The 17416-nt window shown below is 41.1% G+C and overlaps 3 protein-coding genes across 7 annotated transcripts in view; all 3 read right to left on the bottom strand.

The window, feature by feature from the left end:
• LOC111264578 (uncharacterized) overlaps positions 1-3021 on the bottom strand; it is a 5687-nt gene extending 2666 nt beyond the window's left edge. Inside the window, exons 1-2 of one of the 2 annotated variants that reach the window (XM_022840628.2) lie at positions 569-3021; positions 54-268 (exon numbers count right to left, since the gene is read on the bottom strand). In XM_022840628.2, coding sequence (XP_022696363.1) covers positions 54-268; positions 569-789 — 436 coding nt within the window. In that variant the 5' untranslated portion in view covers positions 790-3021. Of the gene's footprint in view, positions 1-18; positions 269-568 lie in introns of both variants that reach the window. The other variant, XM_086970123.1, reaches the window with a different exon arrangement.
• A 1536-nt stretch (positions 3022-4557) lies between these two features.
• LOC111264580 (uncharacterized) lies at positions 4558-7069 on the bottom strand (the record flags this gene model as incomplete). Its single annotated transcript, XM_022840630.2, has 1 exon — positions 4558-7069. A coding segment is annotated over one exon (549 nt), but the record flags the coding sequence as incomplete, so codon positions are not given.
• A 2499-nt stretch (positions 7070-9568) lies between these two features.
• LOC111264579 (uncharacterized) lies at positions 9569-17355 on the bottom strand. Of its 4 annotated transcripts, none has more exons than XR_015312728.1 (5): positions 15870-17355; positions 14841-15551; positions 12192-12255; positions 11580-11717; positions 9569-11385 (listed from the first exon to the last, which is right to left on the bottom strand). XR_015312728.1 is itself a non-coding variant. In XM_086970121.1 (5 exons), exons 3-5 carry the CDS (start codon positions 12214-12216, stop codon positions 11138-11140), a joined length of 411 nt encoding a protein of 136 aa, XP_086826247.1. In that variant the 5' UTR covers positions 12217-12255; positions 14841-15551; positions 15870-17315; the 3' UTR covers positions 9569-11137. The 4 variants fall into 4 exon arrangements, 2 of the variants coding, with proteins under 2 accessions (XP_086826247.1, XP_022696364.1); XM_086970121.1 differs by having other exon boundaries at positions 15870-17315; XR_015312727.1 differs by having other exon boundaries at positions 11580-12255.
• Between the last annotated feature and the right edge of the window lie 61 nt (positions 17356-17416).

The raw sequence follows: 17416 nt of genomic DNA, 5'->3' as shown, positions 1-17416 counted from the left end.
ATATCTCGGTCGATATACTTATTGCCAGGGGGTAGAGGATGATTATCACGAACTAGTTCGGGCCTTCTTCCGCTTGGTTGTCGTTTGAGCGGGCTGCTGCTCCTGCATGTCGTGGTGCAGCAAACTACTGTGCTTCAGTCGAAGGTGTCGAAGGATGTCCGTCCTTTGGAGGGCTCGGTAAGGACAATGTGGGCATGGGAATGGCCGTTCCTTGTGGTGCACCATCGTCATATGACGACGCACCGAATATGCGCCTCCAGCACCGAACCTAAGTAACAGAACGAATGAAACGCACACAAATAGACAAATATTAACATGCGCAAATAAACAAATATAAACAAAAACTGATTTATTGAGAGGTAGGTCATGAGCTAGGAAATGATGTATATGAATGTATCTAATGTATATGAAAATACGATAATGTATATGCAAATATATGCATCCGCTAATGTATATGAAAATACGATATATACGTAACTTACTTAGTTTAATTAGATAAGTTACAGAATGTGATGCAAATAAAATAATCACCAGTAACCTCAGTCACTTCTTATTCAACGAGACCTACCGCTTTAAACAGATGGGGCAAGTGTGCTTGTCCAGAATATGGCCAGTTGTTCCCAGCTGTTCCATTGATAGGCCGTCGCCCTCGACAACCGCTTCACCAACAACAATCGCCTCGGCCTCCTCAACGATACCGCCATCGGCCTCCTCGACGACGATACTTCCACCGTCGGCTGGTTCTTCCTCGATCACTTCGACTTCTTCGATCTGAGCGATCTGCTCCATCTGCTCAAGCGGCAGTAGTGCCTCAGAGCCAAGCCTCGCTGAACCAATGGCAGACGTTTCGAAAGTGGATACTTCAAACGAAGATGTTACTGGCGGGTCTTCAGCAACCGGTAGCCGAACTCGGGTATTATTGTGACTTTGACTGTGGCTGCTAACAATAGTGGTTGTAGCTGTAACTGTCGCGGCTGCGTTGACCGTCGTAGTTCCGTGCTCCTCGATAACACGGGCTTCCGCTGTGAAGAACAGTATTTTCTAAGTCACTGCATTTCGATTTGTGCCTGGGGTCGGTTTGACTTTTGGGAGAAAGATTGTCGGTGTATGATGGAGAGTTCGTTTTGTGGTCGTATGCGCGTCCGCGCATATCTATGTCGGCTATTCATCAGTGTAGGTAGTATAAAAGTCTAATAGCTAAGCTGCTCTCTTTGTCCTCCTCTATCCTCAATATACATGTATGTAGAGATGGTAATTATATCTCGTATGTATAAAAGCAATTTTGACTTATTTACGCTCTAATGTTAACCTTGCAGCTATATGTGGCGTTTCGAGATATGGCCTTCTTCATGAAACGGACTGCGTTTGACGAGAGGTTGTTATTCTCGTCAAGCACGGTTTAGAGTATTTTAAACAAATGATGCCTCGTGATCAATTATCTTTAACGCTTAATAAACCTATTTATTCGACAAGTTATAATAGGTGCATTTGTTCTCAGTAGATGGCTTCCGTAGTCCTGGCAGGGCACGGGGCCTTTCCTCCTACAGCTCCAGTAGCGAATATCTTGCTAACAGCCCTTGACATTTGGTAAGCACCAAAGCGCCAAATTGGTTACGACAAACTTCTGGAAGTAAACAGCTCCATTAGTTTATGTAGAAGACCGCTGAACTTAGCCTCATTTTTTGAGTGTATTTTATAATAGTTCAAATGCTGTTGTCAGTCCGCCATTTGCAGCCATACCCATAATAGGATTACGGTTAAAAACTGTTTACTCGCCGGAAGAAGACCAATTCACTAGCCGTCGATCCACTAATTCTGGCCAGCACTGCCTCAGCGTTAGCTGCAAACAAAACATTTCATAAACATTAAACTTTTGCTGATCGGCATATTAGCTATGCAACAACTTATTGACAAAGGAGTAACTTGCAGTGACCCCCCATATTCAGTCGCTCCTGTCCGCTTTCATTAGAGATAAATACTTAACACGGTTTAATATACGGCATCCTACGTAAAAACGACGACGTCGCGTTTCCCTCTTGGACTGAACAACCGGCAAAACGCGAATTCCGCACAGCCGTCTTTTGTAATCCTTTTGTTTCGCTTGTTCTCTTACTCACAGCTGAATGTGATTTGTTAAATTGACCACTAAAGGTGGCCCAGTGGTAACGCCGTTACGTGTTAGTCTGGCAAGTCGAACTTGAATTTGGGAGTAACCTAAAATTTTGGAAGTTATAATATTCGTAGCTTAAGTTATATAAGGAAATATATGGTCGATGGCAGGATATGCATGCAGCCTTGTGCACCCTTGATAGAAAACAATCTGTAACAACAAATACATTAGCATTTGCTACTCTATAATCTTTTATGCTGCTATTATGCCCTTTAAATATTTATGACAGTCGGATTTTATTCATTGTTTGGCCAACTACGGCTCATCGTGCATACAGAACTTCACTAAACAATTCAGTGGTCTTTTTTTGTTTCATAATATTAATCAGCTGATGTTTAGTCAAAAAAACAGCGTCGTCTACATCTAAAGAAGTTACAAGAGCGTGAGCAGCCATGATATCGCTTAAAGAAACTTAAAACAAACTACAGCCCAACCGTTCTAAATTGTCTGAAGAAAGCTGACGACGAGATAATCTCGATGTTCGGGTATTAGACGAATTGATACGGAATAGTTCACTCACTCGCTCGTATTTCTATCTGTGAAAGCTAATCAAACCCAGCCATTTCCGTAGCTATGGTTTACGCCTGCTTGAAGCACCCTGAAGAACCCAGACCGATAGTAGATTGCTCTATACGTTAATGGTAAAACGCTGGACCAGAATCGCGTATCACAGGCTGCCGCTGCCACCGCTGCTTGGCAAAATCGGGCCACCGCTGTCCACAACTAACAAGATCAGAAATGCCACTGAAAAAAATCTAACGGAACTAGTGAATAGAAAAGGCGTCATTCTCTACTATGACAATGCATCGTTACCTACGTGGCAAACATCTTAAGGGCTTAAATTGAAAATTTCAGTACATTGGCCGTATCGCTCGGACTTTACCCTCTCACACTATAATTTCTTTCGCTTTCTGCAAAACTCTTTTAATGATCTTAACTTAGCTTCATGAATAGCACCAAGAAAATATTTGGCTAATTTTCGCCTAAAAATTTCAATAGATTTTCTGTGACCCAATATCTTACATTATCGACCAGAACTTTCCGAACCGTTGTCCGTAATACGTAATCCCCAGCTGGCCGTTAAGAAAAAGCTCACTGACTTCTTTTAAGTATTCGCGCCCGGATTTGATAAGAATGTACAATATGACATGAAACTTCATTCGTCGTCCCTTGAACTGGCAACTACTCCTGTAGAAATCATAGTATCGAAATTTTCGATATACTTCAGCGGCGTAGCCGGTAACACAAGGTCAAGCTCTAGTTGTTGACAGGCCCTTTCCCGACAGGTAATTCGAGTAGACGTTGCTCGCCATCACTAGCTCCACTAGAGCAGGGTTTCACACGATCAGAATCAGGCTTAGCGGCCTGGTGCTATATCCTGGCGAATGTAATGAGATCGCATTTAGAGGTGGTGCAGCGTGTGCAGGGGAGACGAGAAAACACTGTTCCTGCGTACTCGATAGGATACGCCGCATCAACTATGCCCTCTGTCGGTTTCGATGCACTCGCGTGGCGCACCGAGACGGGCAGCGTCAGACGTTTCGGACAAGCAGCGCGAGGTATCGCGAGCCATACTTATACCAAAGGAACTTTAATTATTAAACTGTGAGTGTGTTAAGTGGATACGTTATATTACACTAGTTGAGTTTTAAAGAAAATCATTCAGCCCGGACCGTTCATGGGCAGTTTGTATGAGCAAATATTTGGCACCGATCTTGTACAGGTCACCTTATGAAATAGTCTGTCGCAGTACGGACAAGGCCGCCCGATAGCTGTTTGTCAAACGGCTGACGGTATAACGGTCGCTGGTGCGACACTCCCATCGAAGAGGTCCTGATTCGGAAAAGCGGACCGGCCAGTAATTCAAACACGTAATCAATGAGTACGCGAACAATCGCATATTGTATTACGTATTCGGATCGATCACAATGACCGATTTCGAAATAGTAACTAAGACAATTTATTTGTTTAGACGTACAGAGAACAGACCGAAAATCAGAGTACGACTCATAGATTTCTCGTGGACACGTTTTATCCGTTACAAAATTTTAAAAAATTAAGCCTACCTTGCTAACTTAAGGATTCTGTGTGCAAGAACAGTTGGTGGTTTTGATGTACGAACGTCGTTGCGAAAACAGAGAATATGTTTATTATATCCACGACATTTAGGTAATCATCAATAAACTTCACTGACTACGTTAAATGTTATACACAGAAATCTTATTCTTGACAACTGTGGCCTCGAAGCATGACGTTGTGAAGGTCATCTGAAAGGATATATAATCAGTAAGTAGGTATAATGTTTGTACGTATAGCTCCAGTTCGCCATAGAAATCAATAATATCAATCAAATTATAGATGACTAATCGAGAACGACAACACCTGTGTACAAATATAACAATGGCTTCCACCAGTAGAACCATTGTATTGCTTTATTGTTTCCCATATTTTCTCCCGGTTGCCTTCTACGTGCTATTCTCCTTTCCTGTTGGCTTTTTACAGTTTGTTACTTGCCTATAACTATCTAATTATCTATATTGCTATGTACAAGACATTTCATGGTAAAGTACAGATTTTATATATATATATATATATATATATATATATATATATATATTGCACAGCTAGGCCCCATAACGACGATAACTTAGCCACGTCGTCTGCTATCGGACGACTGGGGCTTTGCAGTTACGTCCACCTGATGCTAGTCCTGACCGCAGCCGCATTGGTGGCGCCGCGGACGTGTTTCTGTGGATCAGTCCGGATGCGGATCGTTTGCCAGCTCGCACTGCTGTCACTGTAGAATCTCATTTCAATTTTACCAACTCTCGCAAGAAAAACGGTAACTGTTTACCGGTCTAATGGCCTCAAGAGCTCGTAACTGAGTCTACAGCGAGCTATATTTAATGTCGATCCGATCTGAAAGGCACAACTATCCTGTTCTGATCTGTTGTCTTTACAGAGGACTATTCATAAATGATGTTTGCGCGCATAGTGGAAAATGAAAAACATGGCAATTTTTTATAAACTCGTTGCAGGGTATCTTCCACACGTTGAACAGAGATAAATGTTATTACAGGTCGCTGTAATATGTATTAGTAATAATAAAAATTACGAAAGAAACGAATTTGTATATTTTGGTCAAACATTTAAATAAAAAGTAATTTTACTCATTTAAATAAAATGATTTTAAATTTAAATAAAAAAGAAAAAAATATACAACTTCATTATTATTTTTAGTAGTAGTAGTAGTATTATCGAAGATAGATGACATACTAATCTATACAATATGTTCTTACATAAACAATGATGTCAACGCTCTGGGGATGTGCATCCAGGTAACTGGACTGCCGTACGAACCGAAGGTTCATTTTTCATTGATTTTTCGTTTTGCTTGTATCACTATTAATACGTTATTGAGCTGACGGCAACAATAATCGTCTGTAAACTCAGACCGCGTCTCAGATTTAACTGACGTTCGTGGTCTATACTTTTGCAAAGTTTGTCAACTTATCATTAGAGTGACCTTCGAAGTTAAATCTAACAGAGAAAGAATCGCCCCCTTTCGCAACGCAATAGCTTCATTTTGGGTATGAAAAAGCGGCTTGTGCGAGTGGGTAAAAAAAACTGTCCGCTAGAAAAAAACGTTGTGTTCAAATCCTCTTTGCGTTATTATTTCAGAAAGAGATAATCCCACAATGGGACGCAGGGCTCATCGACAAATATATATATATAATGCAATAAAAAAGAGACCAATGAACCAAATAAAACACCTTTTTAACAACGCGCTACTATTTCCTGTCGATCTGACCGTATCGCCTACTTTTGACTCTTCGTACATACAACTATCGTTCGCTTCTCGCTTCTAATACCTGGCCGTCTAATACTAGAATGGTCAATAGGCTTAATGCGCCAACATCGTTTTAATCCGTTGTTGCCACATTGTAGCCAAACAGCGTTGCCGCGTATGCTCTCTAACAATTGCAATGACAAACACACGAAGACTTCGTTACCCTGCTGAAGACTTCCATGAAGAGGTACTGTTTATTTGCTTGTTGTTCCGTTCCCCTTGCACCTGTCGCTAAGCCTCGCGATTTAGAACGATTCAGCGAATTTGAAGCGTTAAAAGTCGACCGCTTAACTGGCTATTCGCCCCCCAGACACACTACGTTCAAGTAAGTACATACTATAGAAAAGAATTTTAAAATGATTAAAAATCGTATCTTCAGTTGCACGCACAAACTTTTTGAACTTCAACATTGTCGACGTCGACGTCGACCTTGGTATTGACGCATGTTTGTATGCGTTAATGAGACGTTTCCACCCCACACTTCCCCATTTCTTTCGTTACTACCGTCGAAGTATACTAGCGAGATGATGCTGTTGATCGAGGGACGAAACCGTTACGGCAACTGTGGCCTGAGCCTTGGCCATCTGTTGCTGCTGATGTTGTTGCTGTTCGAGTGAGTGGCGCAAGCTAATATGAGTGTCCATGTTGTACTTGAGCGAGGATCGGTGCTCGCAAAATGGGCATGCAAACGGCCGCTCCTGGGTATGGATGAGCATATGACGCCGGACATGAGCCGCTTTTGATAGCCGCTTAAAACACACTGGGCATGTTCGGTCGTCCAATTGTTGACTGGCGTTTAATGAAGTTGACAATGGTGCTATCGAGGCGAGTCCGCCGCCGCCGCCGCCGCCACCGCCGCCGCCGCCGCCGCCGCCACCGCCCGGAGCCGAGTCGCTGTATGTGGGTGGCAGAGGTCCCAAATCGAACGACTGATTTGGCCAGACGTCAACATCAATGCAAACGCCACTGTTTCCACCTGAAGTAGACGCCAAGAGGGCGAAAAAAATATACTTTGATACACGAACGCAAGCCAGCGGAACACAATTATATTATATATAGATGAGCAAATGAAGGTCGACTGACTATGCGAACAGTAAAGTGGAGCACTATAACTATACCACGCAAAATGGTTATTGATTAGGATTCCGCTTTTTCCCTCTAGCTCTCTCTCTCTCTCTTATACACGCTCACACACGCACACGCACGCACACACACACACACAGGAGTCGATTTATTTTGGCCAAAATCGAGATCCTGGACGAATGAACATTCTATTTCCAAAACACGAACACACGCTGCTTTAGAGCAAGGCTCCAGAAGCGTTCCGAATACGCGACGAGTCTAGGCTGAATATGGCCTGACCTGAAACCCGTGCGCAGGTGGGCCTAACCGGCCGAACAGCGCAATAGCACCACTGAAAGAAAAATGTTGGCGTTAGAAGACGGAGAAGCAGCTCAGTCTATGTATATGCGATAACTGCGTATGTTTACTTTCACACCGTAGTTCACAATATGAAGCAGTATATAGCCCTCTTAATTACATATAATGAACAAATGACTTCTATTTTTATTATTTATCGTGCACAATCAAGTTAAAATACTCCACTTTGCCACGTTATCTAGCCAACATACGTCAATTTTTAGTATTTTTGATTTGTTAATTTTTCCAACATTTATAACAAATGAAATTTACAGCAAATTATCGTATTTTAGCAAAAGCAATGCTAAATAAAATCATACCCAGAGGTATAAGAACCGATTTCTAAGTGCTTTGACGAGAAACACTTGCTTACTTTGCAAGCTCCATATGTACAGATATAGGATACGAAAGAGTTCCTTAACCCTAATAATTGAAAAATACGAATAATAATTGGCTTACCTAAGCCAAAAAGTCTTACCCTATTATATACCTCTCTAATTGAAGATGTTAGATACAATGGCGTGAACTCCCTCGTCGTTCTCATTACAGAATATTTACATTAGCCTACATGACTTTTCCTCTTTAGTACCGCAGTATCATCTCAACCGCTTTACATTTTTTTCCGTAATATCAAGTGTTTTTTTTTTTTCAACATGATTGGCTGGCAAATTTCGTGTGTCCAGTTTTCTCAAAATGGCCACGACCCAGCATCAAGCCAAATATGACAGGATATAGTACTTTATCTGTAGTAGATACAGCTGGCGGTCCTGCAGTGTTGCACAGCTTCCTATCGTAACTGCGTTTATTTGCAGTCACGTCATTGTTCATGTTTGTACACGTATGTATGTTCCTATGTACTATATGGTTGTGCTTTTAGAAGAATACATATCGAACAATTTGCCTTGACGGATAGAATTTGTAGAAAAAATTGATGCTTTCTTTATTAGGATTTATCGATGTTGACACAATTGTCCTAGTGTCATCCGATGTAAAGCTTCTCTAATCGGACGATTGATAAAAACTACCGAGATTTTTAGGGAGTGATATTGACTATGCACGTGTTGTTCCAAATTGCCGTTTTGAGACGCCTCGTAGCTGCTGTTATAGGACCACTCGCGGGTGTGTATCCTCATATGCTGAATCGGGCCGATCCTATTAGGAAAAATGTTCGAACAGAGAGGATAAATTTTGTTGGATACTTTAGATCGTCGATTGCTAACATCAGTGGAGCCATTCCTTTGGTCAATTGGGGGGTCAACAGGTTTAGCTGGAAGTTCATCGTTAGCTGGTTCCCGCGTCACTGGATTCGTGTTCTTTGTTACCTGTTACTCGTGTTTGTTACCTTGAGGACACCATTATCACAATAATAACGTTCGCTACTCTGGGATTGGGTATGTGCTGTTTGCACAGCGCCGACGACGACGACGACAGCAAGTCTACTTCCTGAGTGTGATTTGCCGCTGGCCAGGACCAAGTTAAATCCGTTGATCCTACTGTAATGAAATTATCACAACATTAAAACCGCAATGAAAATAAGGGAAACACTTGGCCGTTTCATTTTGATTCATATGGAGTATCGGCAGACATTTCCCTGTTCATCTCAGTGTTTCAGTACGTGTTCGTGCTAAGGAAGGAAAAGTGAATTTCGTCTGAAGTGGATTTTTCTTCTTGACTGAGTAACGTAAAAACATGTTAAGTTGATACGGGATGATACTTGGACCAGCTATGACTTCTTACAATAGACATTTTGAACGATGTGATCCTTGTTTCTAATGGCTGCCTGAATAAGAGTCATGAACTCTGTTCGGGCAGGTCGCTTTCAGCAGAGACATCGCAGCGAACGTCCGTCGGCTAGGACATGTTAATTAATGCTCCTATTGAATGCCTGAAAGAACATGTTAGTGATAAGACCCGATCTTCCTCTTTATGATATAAAGATATACAGTCATCTGTTGAAGACAGTTCTTTGTACTTATTTGAAACAACTGCTGCAAAACAACACCGAAAACGGATAATAAATAAAGGTAAGTTTGCTATATGAAGCTCGTCATCTTTCGCTCTGATTTGCACCCTGGTATATTTTAACGCACGATAAATAGATATGCGGAAGACAATGATGACAATCTCAGTCTTTGTTTACTATACGTTGCACATAGATATATAATTTATTTTTTTTTTTTGGATTTTATACACAATTTTGCCTGCTACACGTTACTCACGTTTACTACCCGAAAAACAAAGATAATAGTGCGATCAAAGCCGTATTATAATCGATACCTTAACTAATAGATAGCAATATAGTACATGAAAATGGATAAAAAGCTCTTAGCGTACTGCAATCACATCGCAATGCTAAATAATGCCTCCAAACCCTGTCTGCCACCGAAAGCAAGCAATCGCTTAATATCTCGTTCTCTCATGTTCCCACGACGTCTGGTCCTTCATTCCGCCCTGCACCGCCGTTTGACCTATCGAAGCACTTTGTATGCGTCGAGTACTCAGGAAATTACTTTTGAAAAGGCTAGATGAGTTACAACAAACAAACATCGGCGGCAAAAATGAACATTTATAGAACTACCATTGAAAATTGATATTTTTGAGTTTACCGTGCAGCGAAGGCTTATCCATGCTGATAAAAGGCCACTCCTTAACGAATATTCGTTGACAAAATTTAGTTTTTTAAGGCAATGAAGGGTAGGCTCAAGTAATCCAAAATTGTCTTTAGTTTGTCGCCCGTCTCCGCGATGCATTTAACGAAATGGTGTTCACTTAGAGTGCTCATATTTATTAATATATTTACCATATTGACTAGTAACGTTCTCCTAATTCTGGGTAAAAAAAAAACGTCCCTAACCTATGGTTTGCCATCGTTACGAATATCATCCCTACAGATCATGTTAATTTTTAGTCCCGATTTTTTTGTTAACGTATCATTATTCTGGTCGTTGCACATTTGAGCTCTCGCACAGATGAGTAAGATGGGACTCGAAACTCATTTACGATCCATTGTAACAACTGGCCTGTTTGTCAAATAGATATTTACCAACTCAATTTCTCAGGCTGGATAATACCACAAAGCGTCCTATTATACATGTAGCAGGTTCAAGGGCATATAATCAATATCTTCTGCTGTTTATAAATTAACACAACCGTATGTGGAAATTCGGATTAAGAATGCTACTGTTTCGTTGTGTCTCCGTGATTTTTTGATGGTTGAAGGGGTTACACCGAAGATCTATTTATTCATACATTTTTTCCACCTTCCAGAACGACATATGGTAAGTTAGAAAGTGACGCACAAGTTTCAGTTGGTGAAAGCTAGTACGTGAAAGAATAATCCGTATAACTATATGAGTACACACTTATCGCAACTTTTCATGTAGTGTATCCAGGCTTTCTTAGCGGTACGCTGGCAATTAACTTTAACCAGATACGCGCGAGATTTGAATTTGTTTGCAAGTCATCGATCTGATCACTATTCTTGTTGCTTTCTAGCTGATAATTTGCCCTTCTTTTTATCCGAAATCTTGAATGCTTCATGTTTAGCATCCGTTTTAATTCATCTAGACGCGTCAGTCTTTTAAGTGTTTATCTCAAACATTCCGAACCTTCTTAGCCACATGATTAAATACCGAGTTAGGCCGCTCCTTTTAAACGTGTAGAATTATATGACCGTTATTTTTATTAAGATGTTAGGCTTATTGAAGGGCGACACGCATGCGCTCTTCATCCTCCATCGCCTCCATAAGCCAAGTAACTTCGTTGCTGTTTGGGTTGACTTTGTGAACATTGCGCATATGCCGACAGAGATGGTCAGATCGAAGGAACGTCTTATCGCACACACTGCAGCCATATGGTCGTTCGTTGGTATGACCACGCATATGAACCCGAAGATGCCATGTTGTCGAAAAATCTTTGCCGCAGATCGAGCACGCGGGTCGATCACCTAAAGCAGTAGCGAAACCAAACAAATGCGTGCATGGATTTGAAACAGAATCATTGGATGAAAAATCATTAGTATACATTATTACCTTAAACTAATTATAAACGCATAACTGCCTACACGTTTATATTACTGAGACTTCTAACGACGACCGATTAAAAGATCTATTAAGCCAATAGCATCTGTGGATTATATACCTGAGCTCGTACTCGTCGATGGGGTCGTTGTTCCGCTTGTGGCTACGAGGCTGTTGTTAGCTTTGGTAAATGCCTCGAGAGCGCCAGTTAATGAAACGACAAGGGGGATCACAGTACCGCTAGTTGTAGTATTGTCACCTTGAAGTTGCATCGTCATTAAGTTTCCCACAGGAATAACGAAGAGAGTGAGAGATGCGCATGAGACTTTCAAGAGACGGTATGTGAATAGCATCTTTCAATCGTATTGTCAGATCGATCATAATGGCTTAATGTTACAGAAATGATAAAAACCTTCACCCTTCGAGAAGCTGATCTGATTGCGGAAAGCCATCAGCAGGAAGGTGACCAGCTCAGCAAGCTAGGCTTGAGTCTAAACGGTATCTGAGAGTTGAATGCTAGCCGTATGACAGACTGCATTAGGACCGGAAGATCTAGTCCTAAGGACTATCACTGCTAAGGCAAATACGTTTAAGACAAGCCAGTGTCGAAATGAAAAACCGCAAAGGACAGTAAGTATGCGCATTTATTACTTCATCAATTCGTTCGTAGAACTAAGTTAGATGAAACAGGTCACCCGCTCATAGCCTAGCTATATAATACCGATTGACGTACCAGCCGTATTTCCTCGACTGGGCATCGTCTCACCACCTCAGCGACTCGAGTCGAGTTGTTTAGTCTGAAATAAAAAATCGTAATTAGTTGAGCCCAAATTAGGTTTGAATTAAAAATAAAGTAAACCATATATATAATTTACATAGTATACCAATATCGATAACTATTGTGAAAATGTTCGCTCAAAAACATTTTGGTATTGCGGGCAAAACAGATCCACGTTTGTCCAGGTGTCACTAGCTTATCTCAACTTGTAATTACTTAATTAGGATATTACACTTAATTAAGGGCAGGAGTATTATTCCGTATAAAAATAGCGACTTTATTCTTTAGTCTTCATGTCTGTCGCATGTCGTTCCTGTGTTTCAGTTTACAACGATGATCACTGTGGTTACCATCCCTTATCCTTACGAGGATATTTTTTAATAACTATCCTAACAAGTGATAAACTGGCCTTTTGTCTGGAGAAAGGGCAGTTTCCATTATCTACTACTACTACTACTACTTGTTTCCCTTTTGGCACTCAACATTTATCTGGCGGTGGTGATAATTGATGGTCTGATACTCATTGACCCAAATGTATGTCTGAAGTGTTGATAGAAATTGCTATATGGCACCTCATGAAGCCAGGCTATTTGACAGATCTGCAATAATACTAGGGTAACAATGAGCTCCAACGCAAACGATTGAGTGTGACAACCCAAGAGGCGGACAATTCCCCTTGATTGGTGATGATTCTCTTACCAACAACATCAGATATCGAGCTTAGTATAATTAGGGGACGAACTCGGTCTTTTGCTTCCGACGAAATGATCATTAAAATGTCCATTAACTATTTTAGCTACCAACAGCGGATTAGTGCTCGTATTATAAACGATTATTATCTGTTCTATTTACACTATCTCTCTATAAAACGATTGCAACCCATTAATCTTAGGATATATGCAAATAGCTGCCATTTCAACGGGGTATTTTGTCCCTATACCTATATGGGGTATTATTATCCACTATAGCTAGAGCGAATTTAGATCTGTACAGAGCTAAAGAGGCCGCTGTAGACGAATTCTCCACCCATAGAACTTCCGCAAACATTACTGCTCACAAAACAGGACCCTTCATCCCGCACTCAGCCAGATTTCTACCCGTTACGAGGCTCGAGCGTAGCTGGAAATCGTTTTCAGACACTAGATGTATGGATTCATGCATAATATTGTATCAGGATCATCAGCATGGACGTTTCAACAGGTACGTATACATGGCAGCGTAATTGATCTAATTAAAATAGTTGTGGTACTCTACCTAAAAATGGTACCTAAAAAAGAAGCGGAAATGGGGCGTCTACATGATACTGTTTTTATCACTAGGTAAATCACTACCGAGTCGACGTACTTCGTCGTAGGAAATAATCTTTGTTCACGATTTAACCTTTCTTCAACGAAAACAAGCATAGCAAATGTACAAATTAATTTTATATTTCAAAAATCCAGTAATTTGAATTCTGTCGAATACGACAGGAGGCTGTAGTTTTACCCTGGACAAAATGAAATCATTAGACATTATATCCGTTTCGTTAATTAGTCAACGCCTCTTCCGCGACTGGAACAGGCCATAAATGGTAATTCGCTGTAAAAACCACCCTCCAGCATCGTGCGGCGCGCCCCTTTGCGAGAGAAAAGAATGCAATTGCAAATAGCTCATAGGATAACCATATAACATTGTTCTACGTGCTATAAACGCGTTTGTCATATAGGAACTATCTGTATAGGTAATCTATGATTGATTGATTGATTGATTGAGATCATGTCAACTTTTCGTCGTACGAATGACTGAGCGCATCCTCGACGCTGGCGACGACAAGGGCTGGAAAGATCATTTCGTGCGGTTTTTTTTGCAAAACCTGGAAACATCATTATACCTTCAACAAAAATAAGCTCAGTCAATAAAAATTTCCAGGGCTCCAAGGTCGCGCGGTCTTCTATTTTTAAACAATGCCAACGGGTGACCACTTTATCATCGTGCTTACACCTCTTTTTTTTCCTCTCTATTTTAATTTAAACAAATCCAATAGTGACGTATTGTTCGCATATACATTTGTTTACCACTTTCGAACTGGCACGCTGTAGATTGTAGTAACAAAAACGTGAGGTAAAGCCTTCCTACAAACCAGTGGCACGCGCGTAATGGAGCCTTTCTATTACAGTAGGTTGCGTATTTCATCTCTAAGCGTGGCTTGATCTCTGCGCATCAATCTAGCCGTTGATGGATTAGACGTCAGCACTATAAAATCTAGTCTAGATTGGTTCAGCTTTGATTTGCTACCTAGATACTGTACAGTGCATTTATAGGTATACGCTCATCGGAGTAGTCACGCTTAATAAAGGAAAAGTATACACGCTATGAACATACATGTTATGGCATCTATACATCGCCAATATCTCACTCATCATACATGTCTACGAATATAGAGCCCCCGCTCCCCCATCAAACCACTGAGTCGATTTGATTGTTAATCTCCTTAAAGGCCACACAGCAGACACGAATTGCTATGGTGTCTCGCTAGGCGTTTGCCGTACACGGTCCAGTTCTACATAGACAAAATTAACACGCTGCCTTATATTTGAAAGGGGGAATATGTCGAGCATCTCTTACGTTATGGGGGCCGTTGACTGATTTTCTAGGTTCGAAAAATTTCTGTTGAACAGATCAGCTTTCCAGTTGCGAATCCTGGAGAAAATTATCCCATTACCATCGTGATTCGAAGCTCGCCTTCACGCGTAAAAAGCGAAGCTGGTTATTATAAAGTAATTCATCAACCGCTATAGTGTTTGGCGCAATGAATGGTTTTGTGCTCGCGAGATCTCCGACATCTTTTCAACAATCTCATAGTTCCTGCGCCGAGGTAACAGCTAGTCCAGGCTTTTCCCCATTCCTGGATTAGCTTCAAAGAATTCGAGATCTTCCGCCTCACGAATCGTGGACGATCGCCGTCCTGCCCTTGATCCATTTCAAAATATTAGACATTAATGGCAATCAGGGAGATACAAAATCAGTGGACTATTAGGGTATGCTTAATATGCTGCAGGATATATGTGGCTATGTAACATTTGTACTTTCCCAATACATATATACGTTGGACAAAATGTTTCCAGTAGGCATCAATCATTTATCAAAATACGATCATCATCGTCATTATGCTTGTCTTCATTTTAGTTGAAAGGAACTAGCGAGGGTCTCTTATTCTGCATGTACTTATGGTGAATGCCTTCAATGTGTTTCTTCAAGGCGCCGAGCTGTGTGGCACGATAGTCGCAGAACTGACATGCATAGGGTCGTTCACCCGTATGACTACGCATGTGGATCCTGTACGAAAACAGCAAAAATCGATCGAGCTTTTAAAAATCGTGTCTTACAAGTGTGCTGTTTTACTTGACGCTTCGGCCATTAGTCCTCGTAACAGCCGCGTTTTCTTCTAGAGCAATATTGATATTTGTAGCAAATTCAATCGTAAATAGTACAACTCAAAAGGCGCTATCCTTAGCATACTATCCTGCAAGAATGTAATCTAATTTCGTAGCTTTTACATTGATTTTGGAAAAAATGTAACTCCTCAGAAGCAATAGTCCTTCAGCACGTGAGTGAATTGCAAGTATAAAATTTTCTGTTGTCGTAATTCCTTACCTCAGATGACTGGGTGACTGAAACTGCTTTCCACATACTTCACAATGGTGACGACGCGGATTTAGTTGGCCATTCAGTATGAAGCCAGCGAGACACGATGTACCAGCGCTGCTAGCGTTGTTCTGAGAAGCAGAGGAACTTTGGACGGAGCAGGTCGACAATGCAGTTGCGGCAGGTGACGGGGGAAGTGAAAGGACAATGTTGCTGGAAGCTGCAGCAACGACAGCGGCTTGTTGAAGGCCCTGAAGCGTCTCCAAAGCTTGAACAGCCTCGGGACTAGGCCCGGCATTGACCGATCCCCCAGGACCACCAGCAACACTTGTCTGAGACAAACCCAACTTCGCTAGAAGGTTCGGAGGAAGCGGAAAATTTCCCGACGCTGCGGCGGACGCTAGAAACATTGACAGACATAAATCACAACAACGAACAAACATACGCAACAAAGCGACATTGCTACCCGCGTCAGCATTTGAGAATTACATATAGTCCTCTATGAACGAGAAACACGGAAGAAAGCGTTTCCGCGCATGCAAAATATAGTCTTTGTAGTTTAATTATGTTCTTTTTATTGGTGGTTTGCTGAATGTACCGTTACAGTTTGCATGCCTAACGTTTAACTGGTGTGGATACCATGAGTAGGGCTGCGAAGAAGAGATAGGTAGTCATTGTCTATACTGACTAGTTGTTGAAAAGGGTTACAGTCGGACAAAAAGATTCACGTCTAAAAAAAGGTCGAACGCTTTTGTATATCATGGCCTGGATAGAAGGTAGAGCAATGCAAACGACACTCAGCGTTCGAAGTAACGGCTGCAGTCTTAATCTTAGATGCTAAAATGAAAATATTTAGCTGAGGTGACCATCATACTAGAGGGAACTCTCTGTCTAGTAATACTATTTAGACATTAGTTCATGTATTTCAAGTCAAAGGAAGCGACAATTTCAAATCAACCAAATGCGTTACATTGGATAAACCCCATGCAGTCTCTGCATGAAGCACATCCCAATCTTTCAAGTGTTAGCCCCTTCTAGCAAAAACATCAGTGGGCAAATTCTGTAGATAATTTTATTCCGCACACAATATAGTAATGTACATATTCAGTTCTGAGGTTTGAAGAAAAGGTCAGCCAGTCGGTCTTCTTCATTCCATAGCGTAGATTCAATATTTGTTTTGGCAAACAAACGAATCGGCAATCCAGCCATGTAAACAGAAATCGTGTTCTGTTGACGACAGCAGAGTATCTGTAATGTAAACATGTTTTATTAGTAACATATACATGTTTTGTATGTTTTATTATCGAATGTATGCTTGCTATTGAATGACTGTTGTCGTCATAGAAACTTGTGTTTTATATTTCGTAATAGTTTAACGATCGCACCACACACGACACAAACACAAGCAAAAAAAGTAGATGTTTATAAGCAAGAACTAGTACAGACTTAAGATCATTATCATTCGCCACCATTTTAAAATACTACGTCTACCAAAGAAAAACACTAAGGCGGAGCAGACCGAATAACACATACATTTCTTATTTATTACTATATAT

This window comes from Varroa jacobsoni, unplaced genomic scaffold (genome assembly GCF_002532875.2).
Source record: "Varroa jacobsoni isolate VJ856 unplaced genomic scaffold, vjacob_1.0 scaffold_877, whole genome shotgun sequence".
In the NCBI taxonomy this organism is placed as follows: domain Eukaryota; kingdom Metazoa; phylum Arthropoda; class Arachnida; order Mesostigmata; family Varroidae; genus Varroa; species Varroa jacobsoni.
This window is presented reverse-complemented; position numbering and strand designations above follow the sequence as displayed.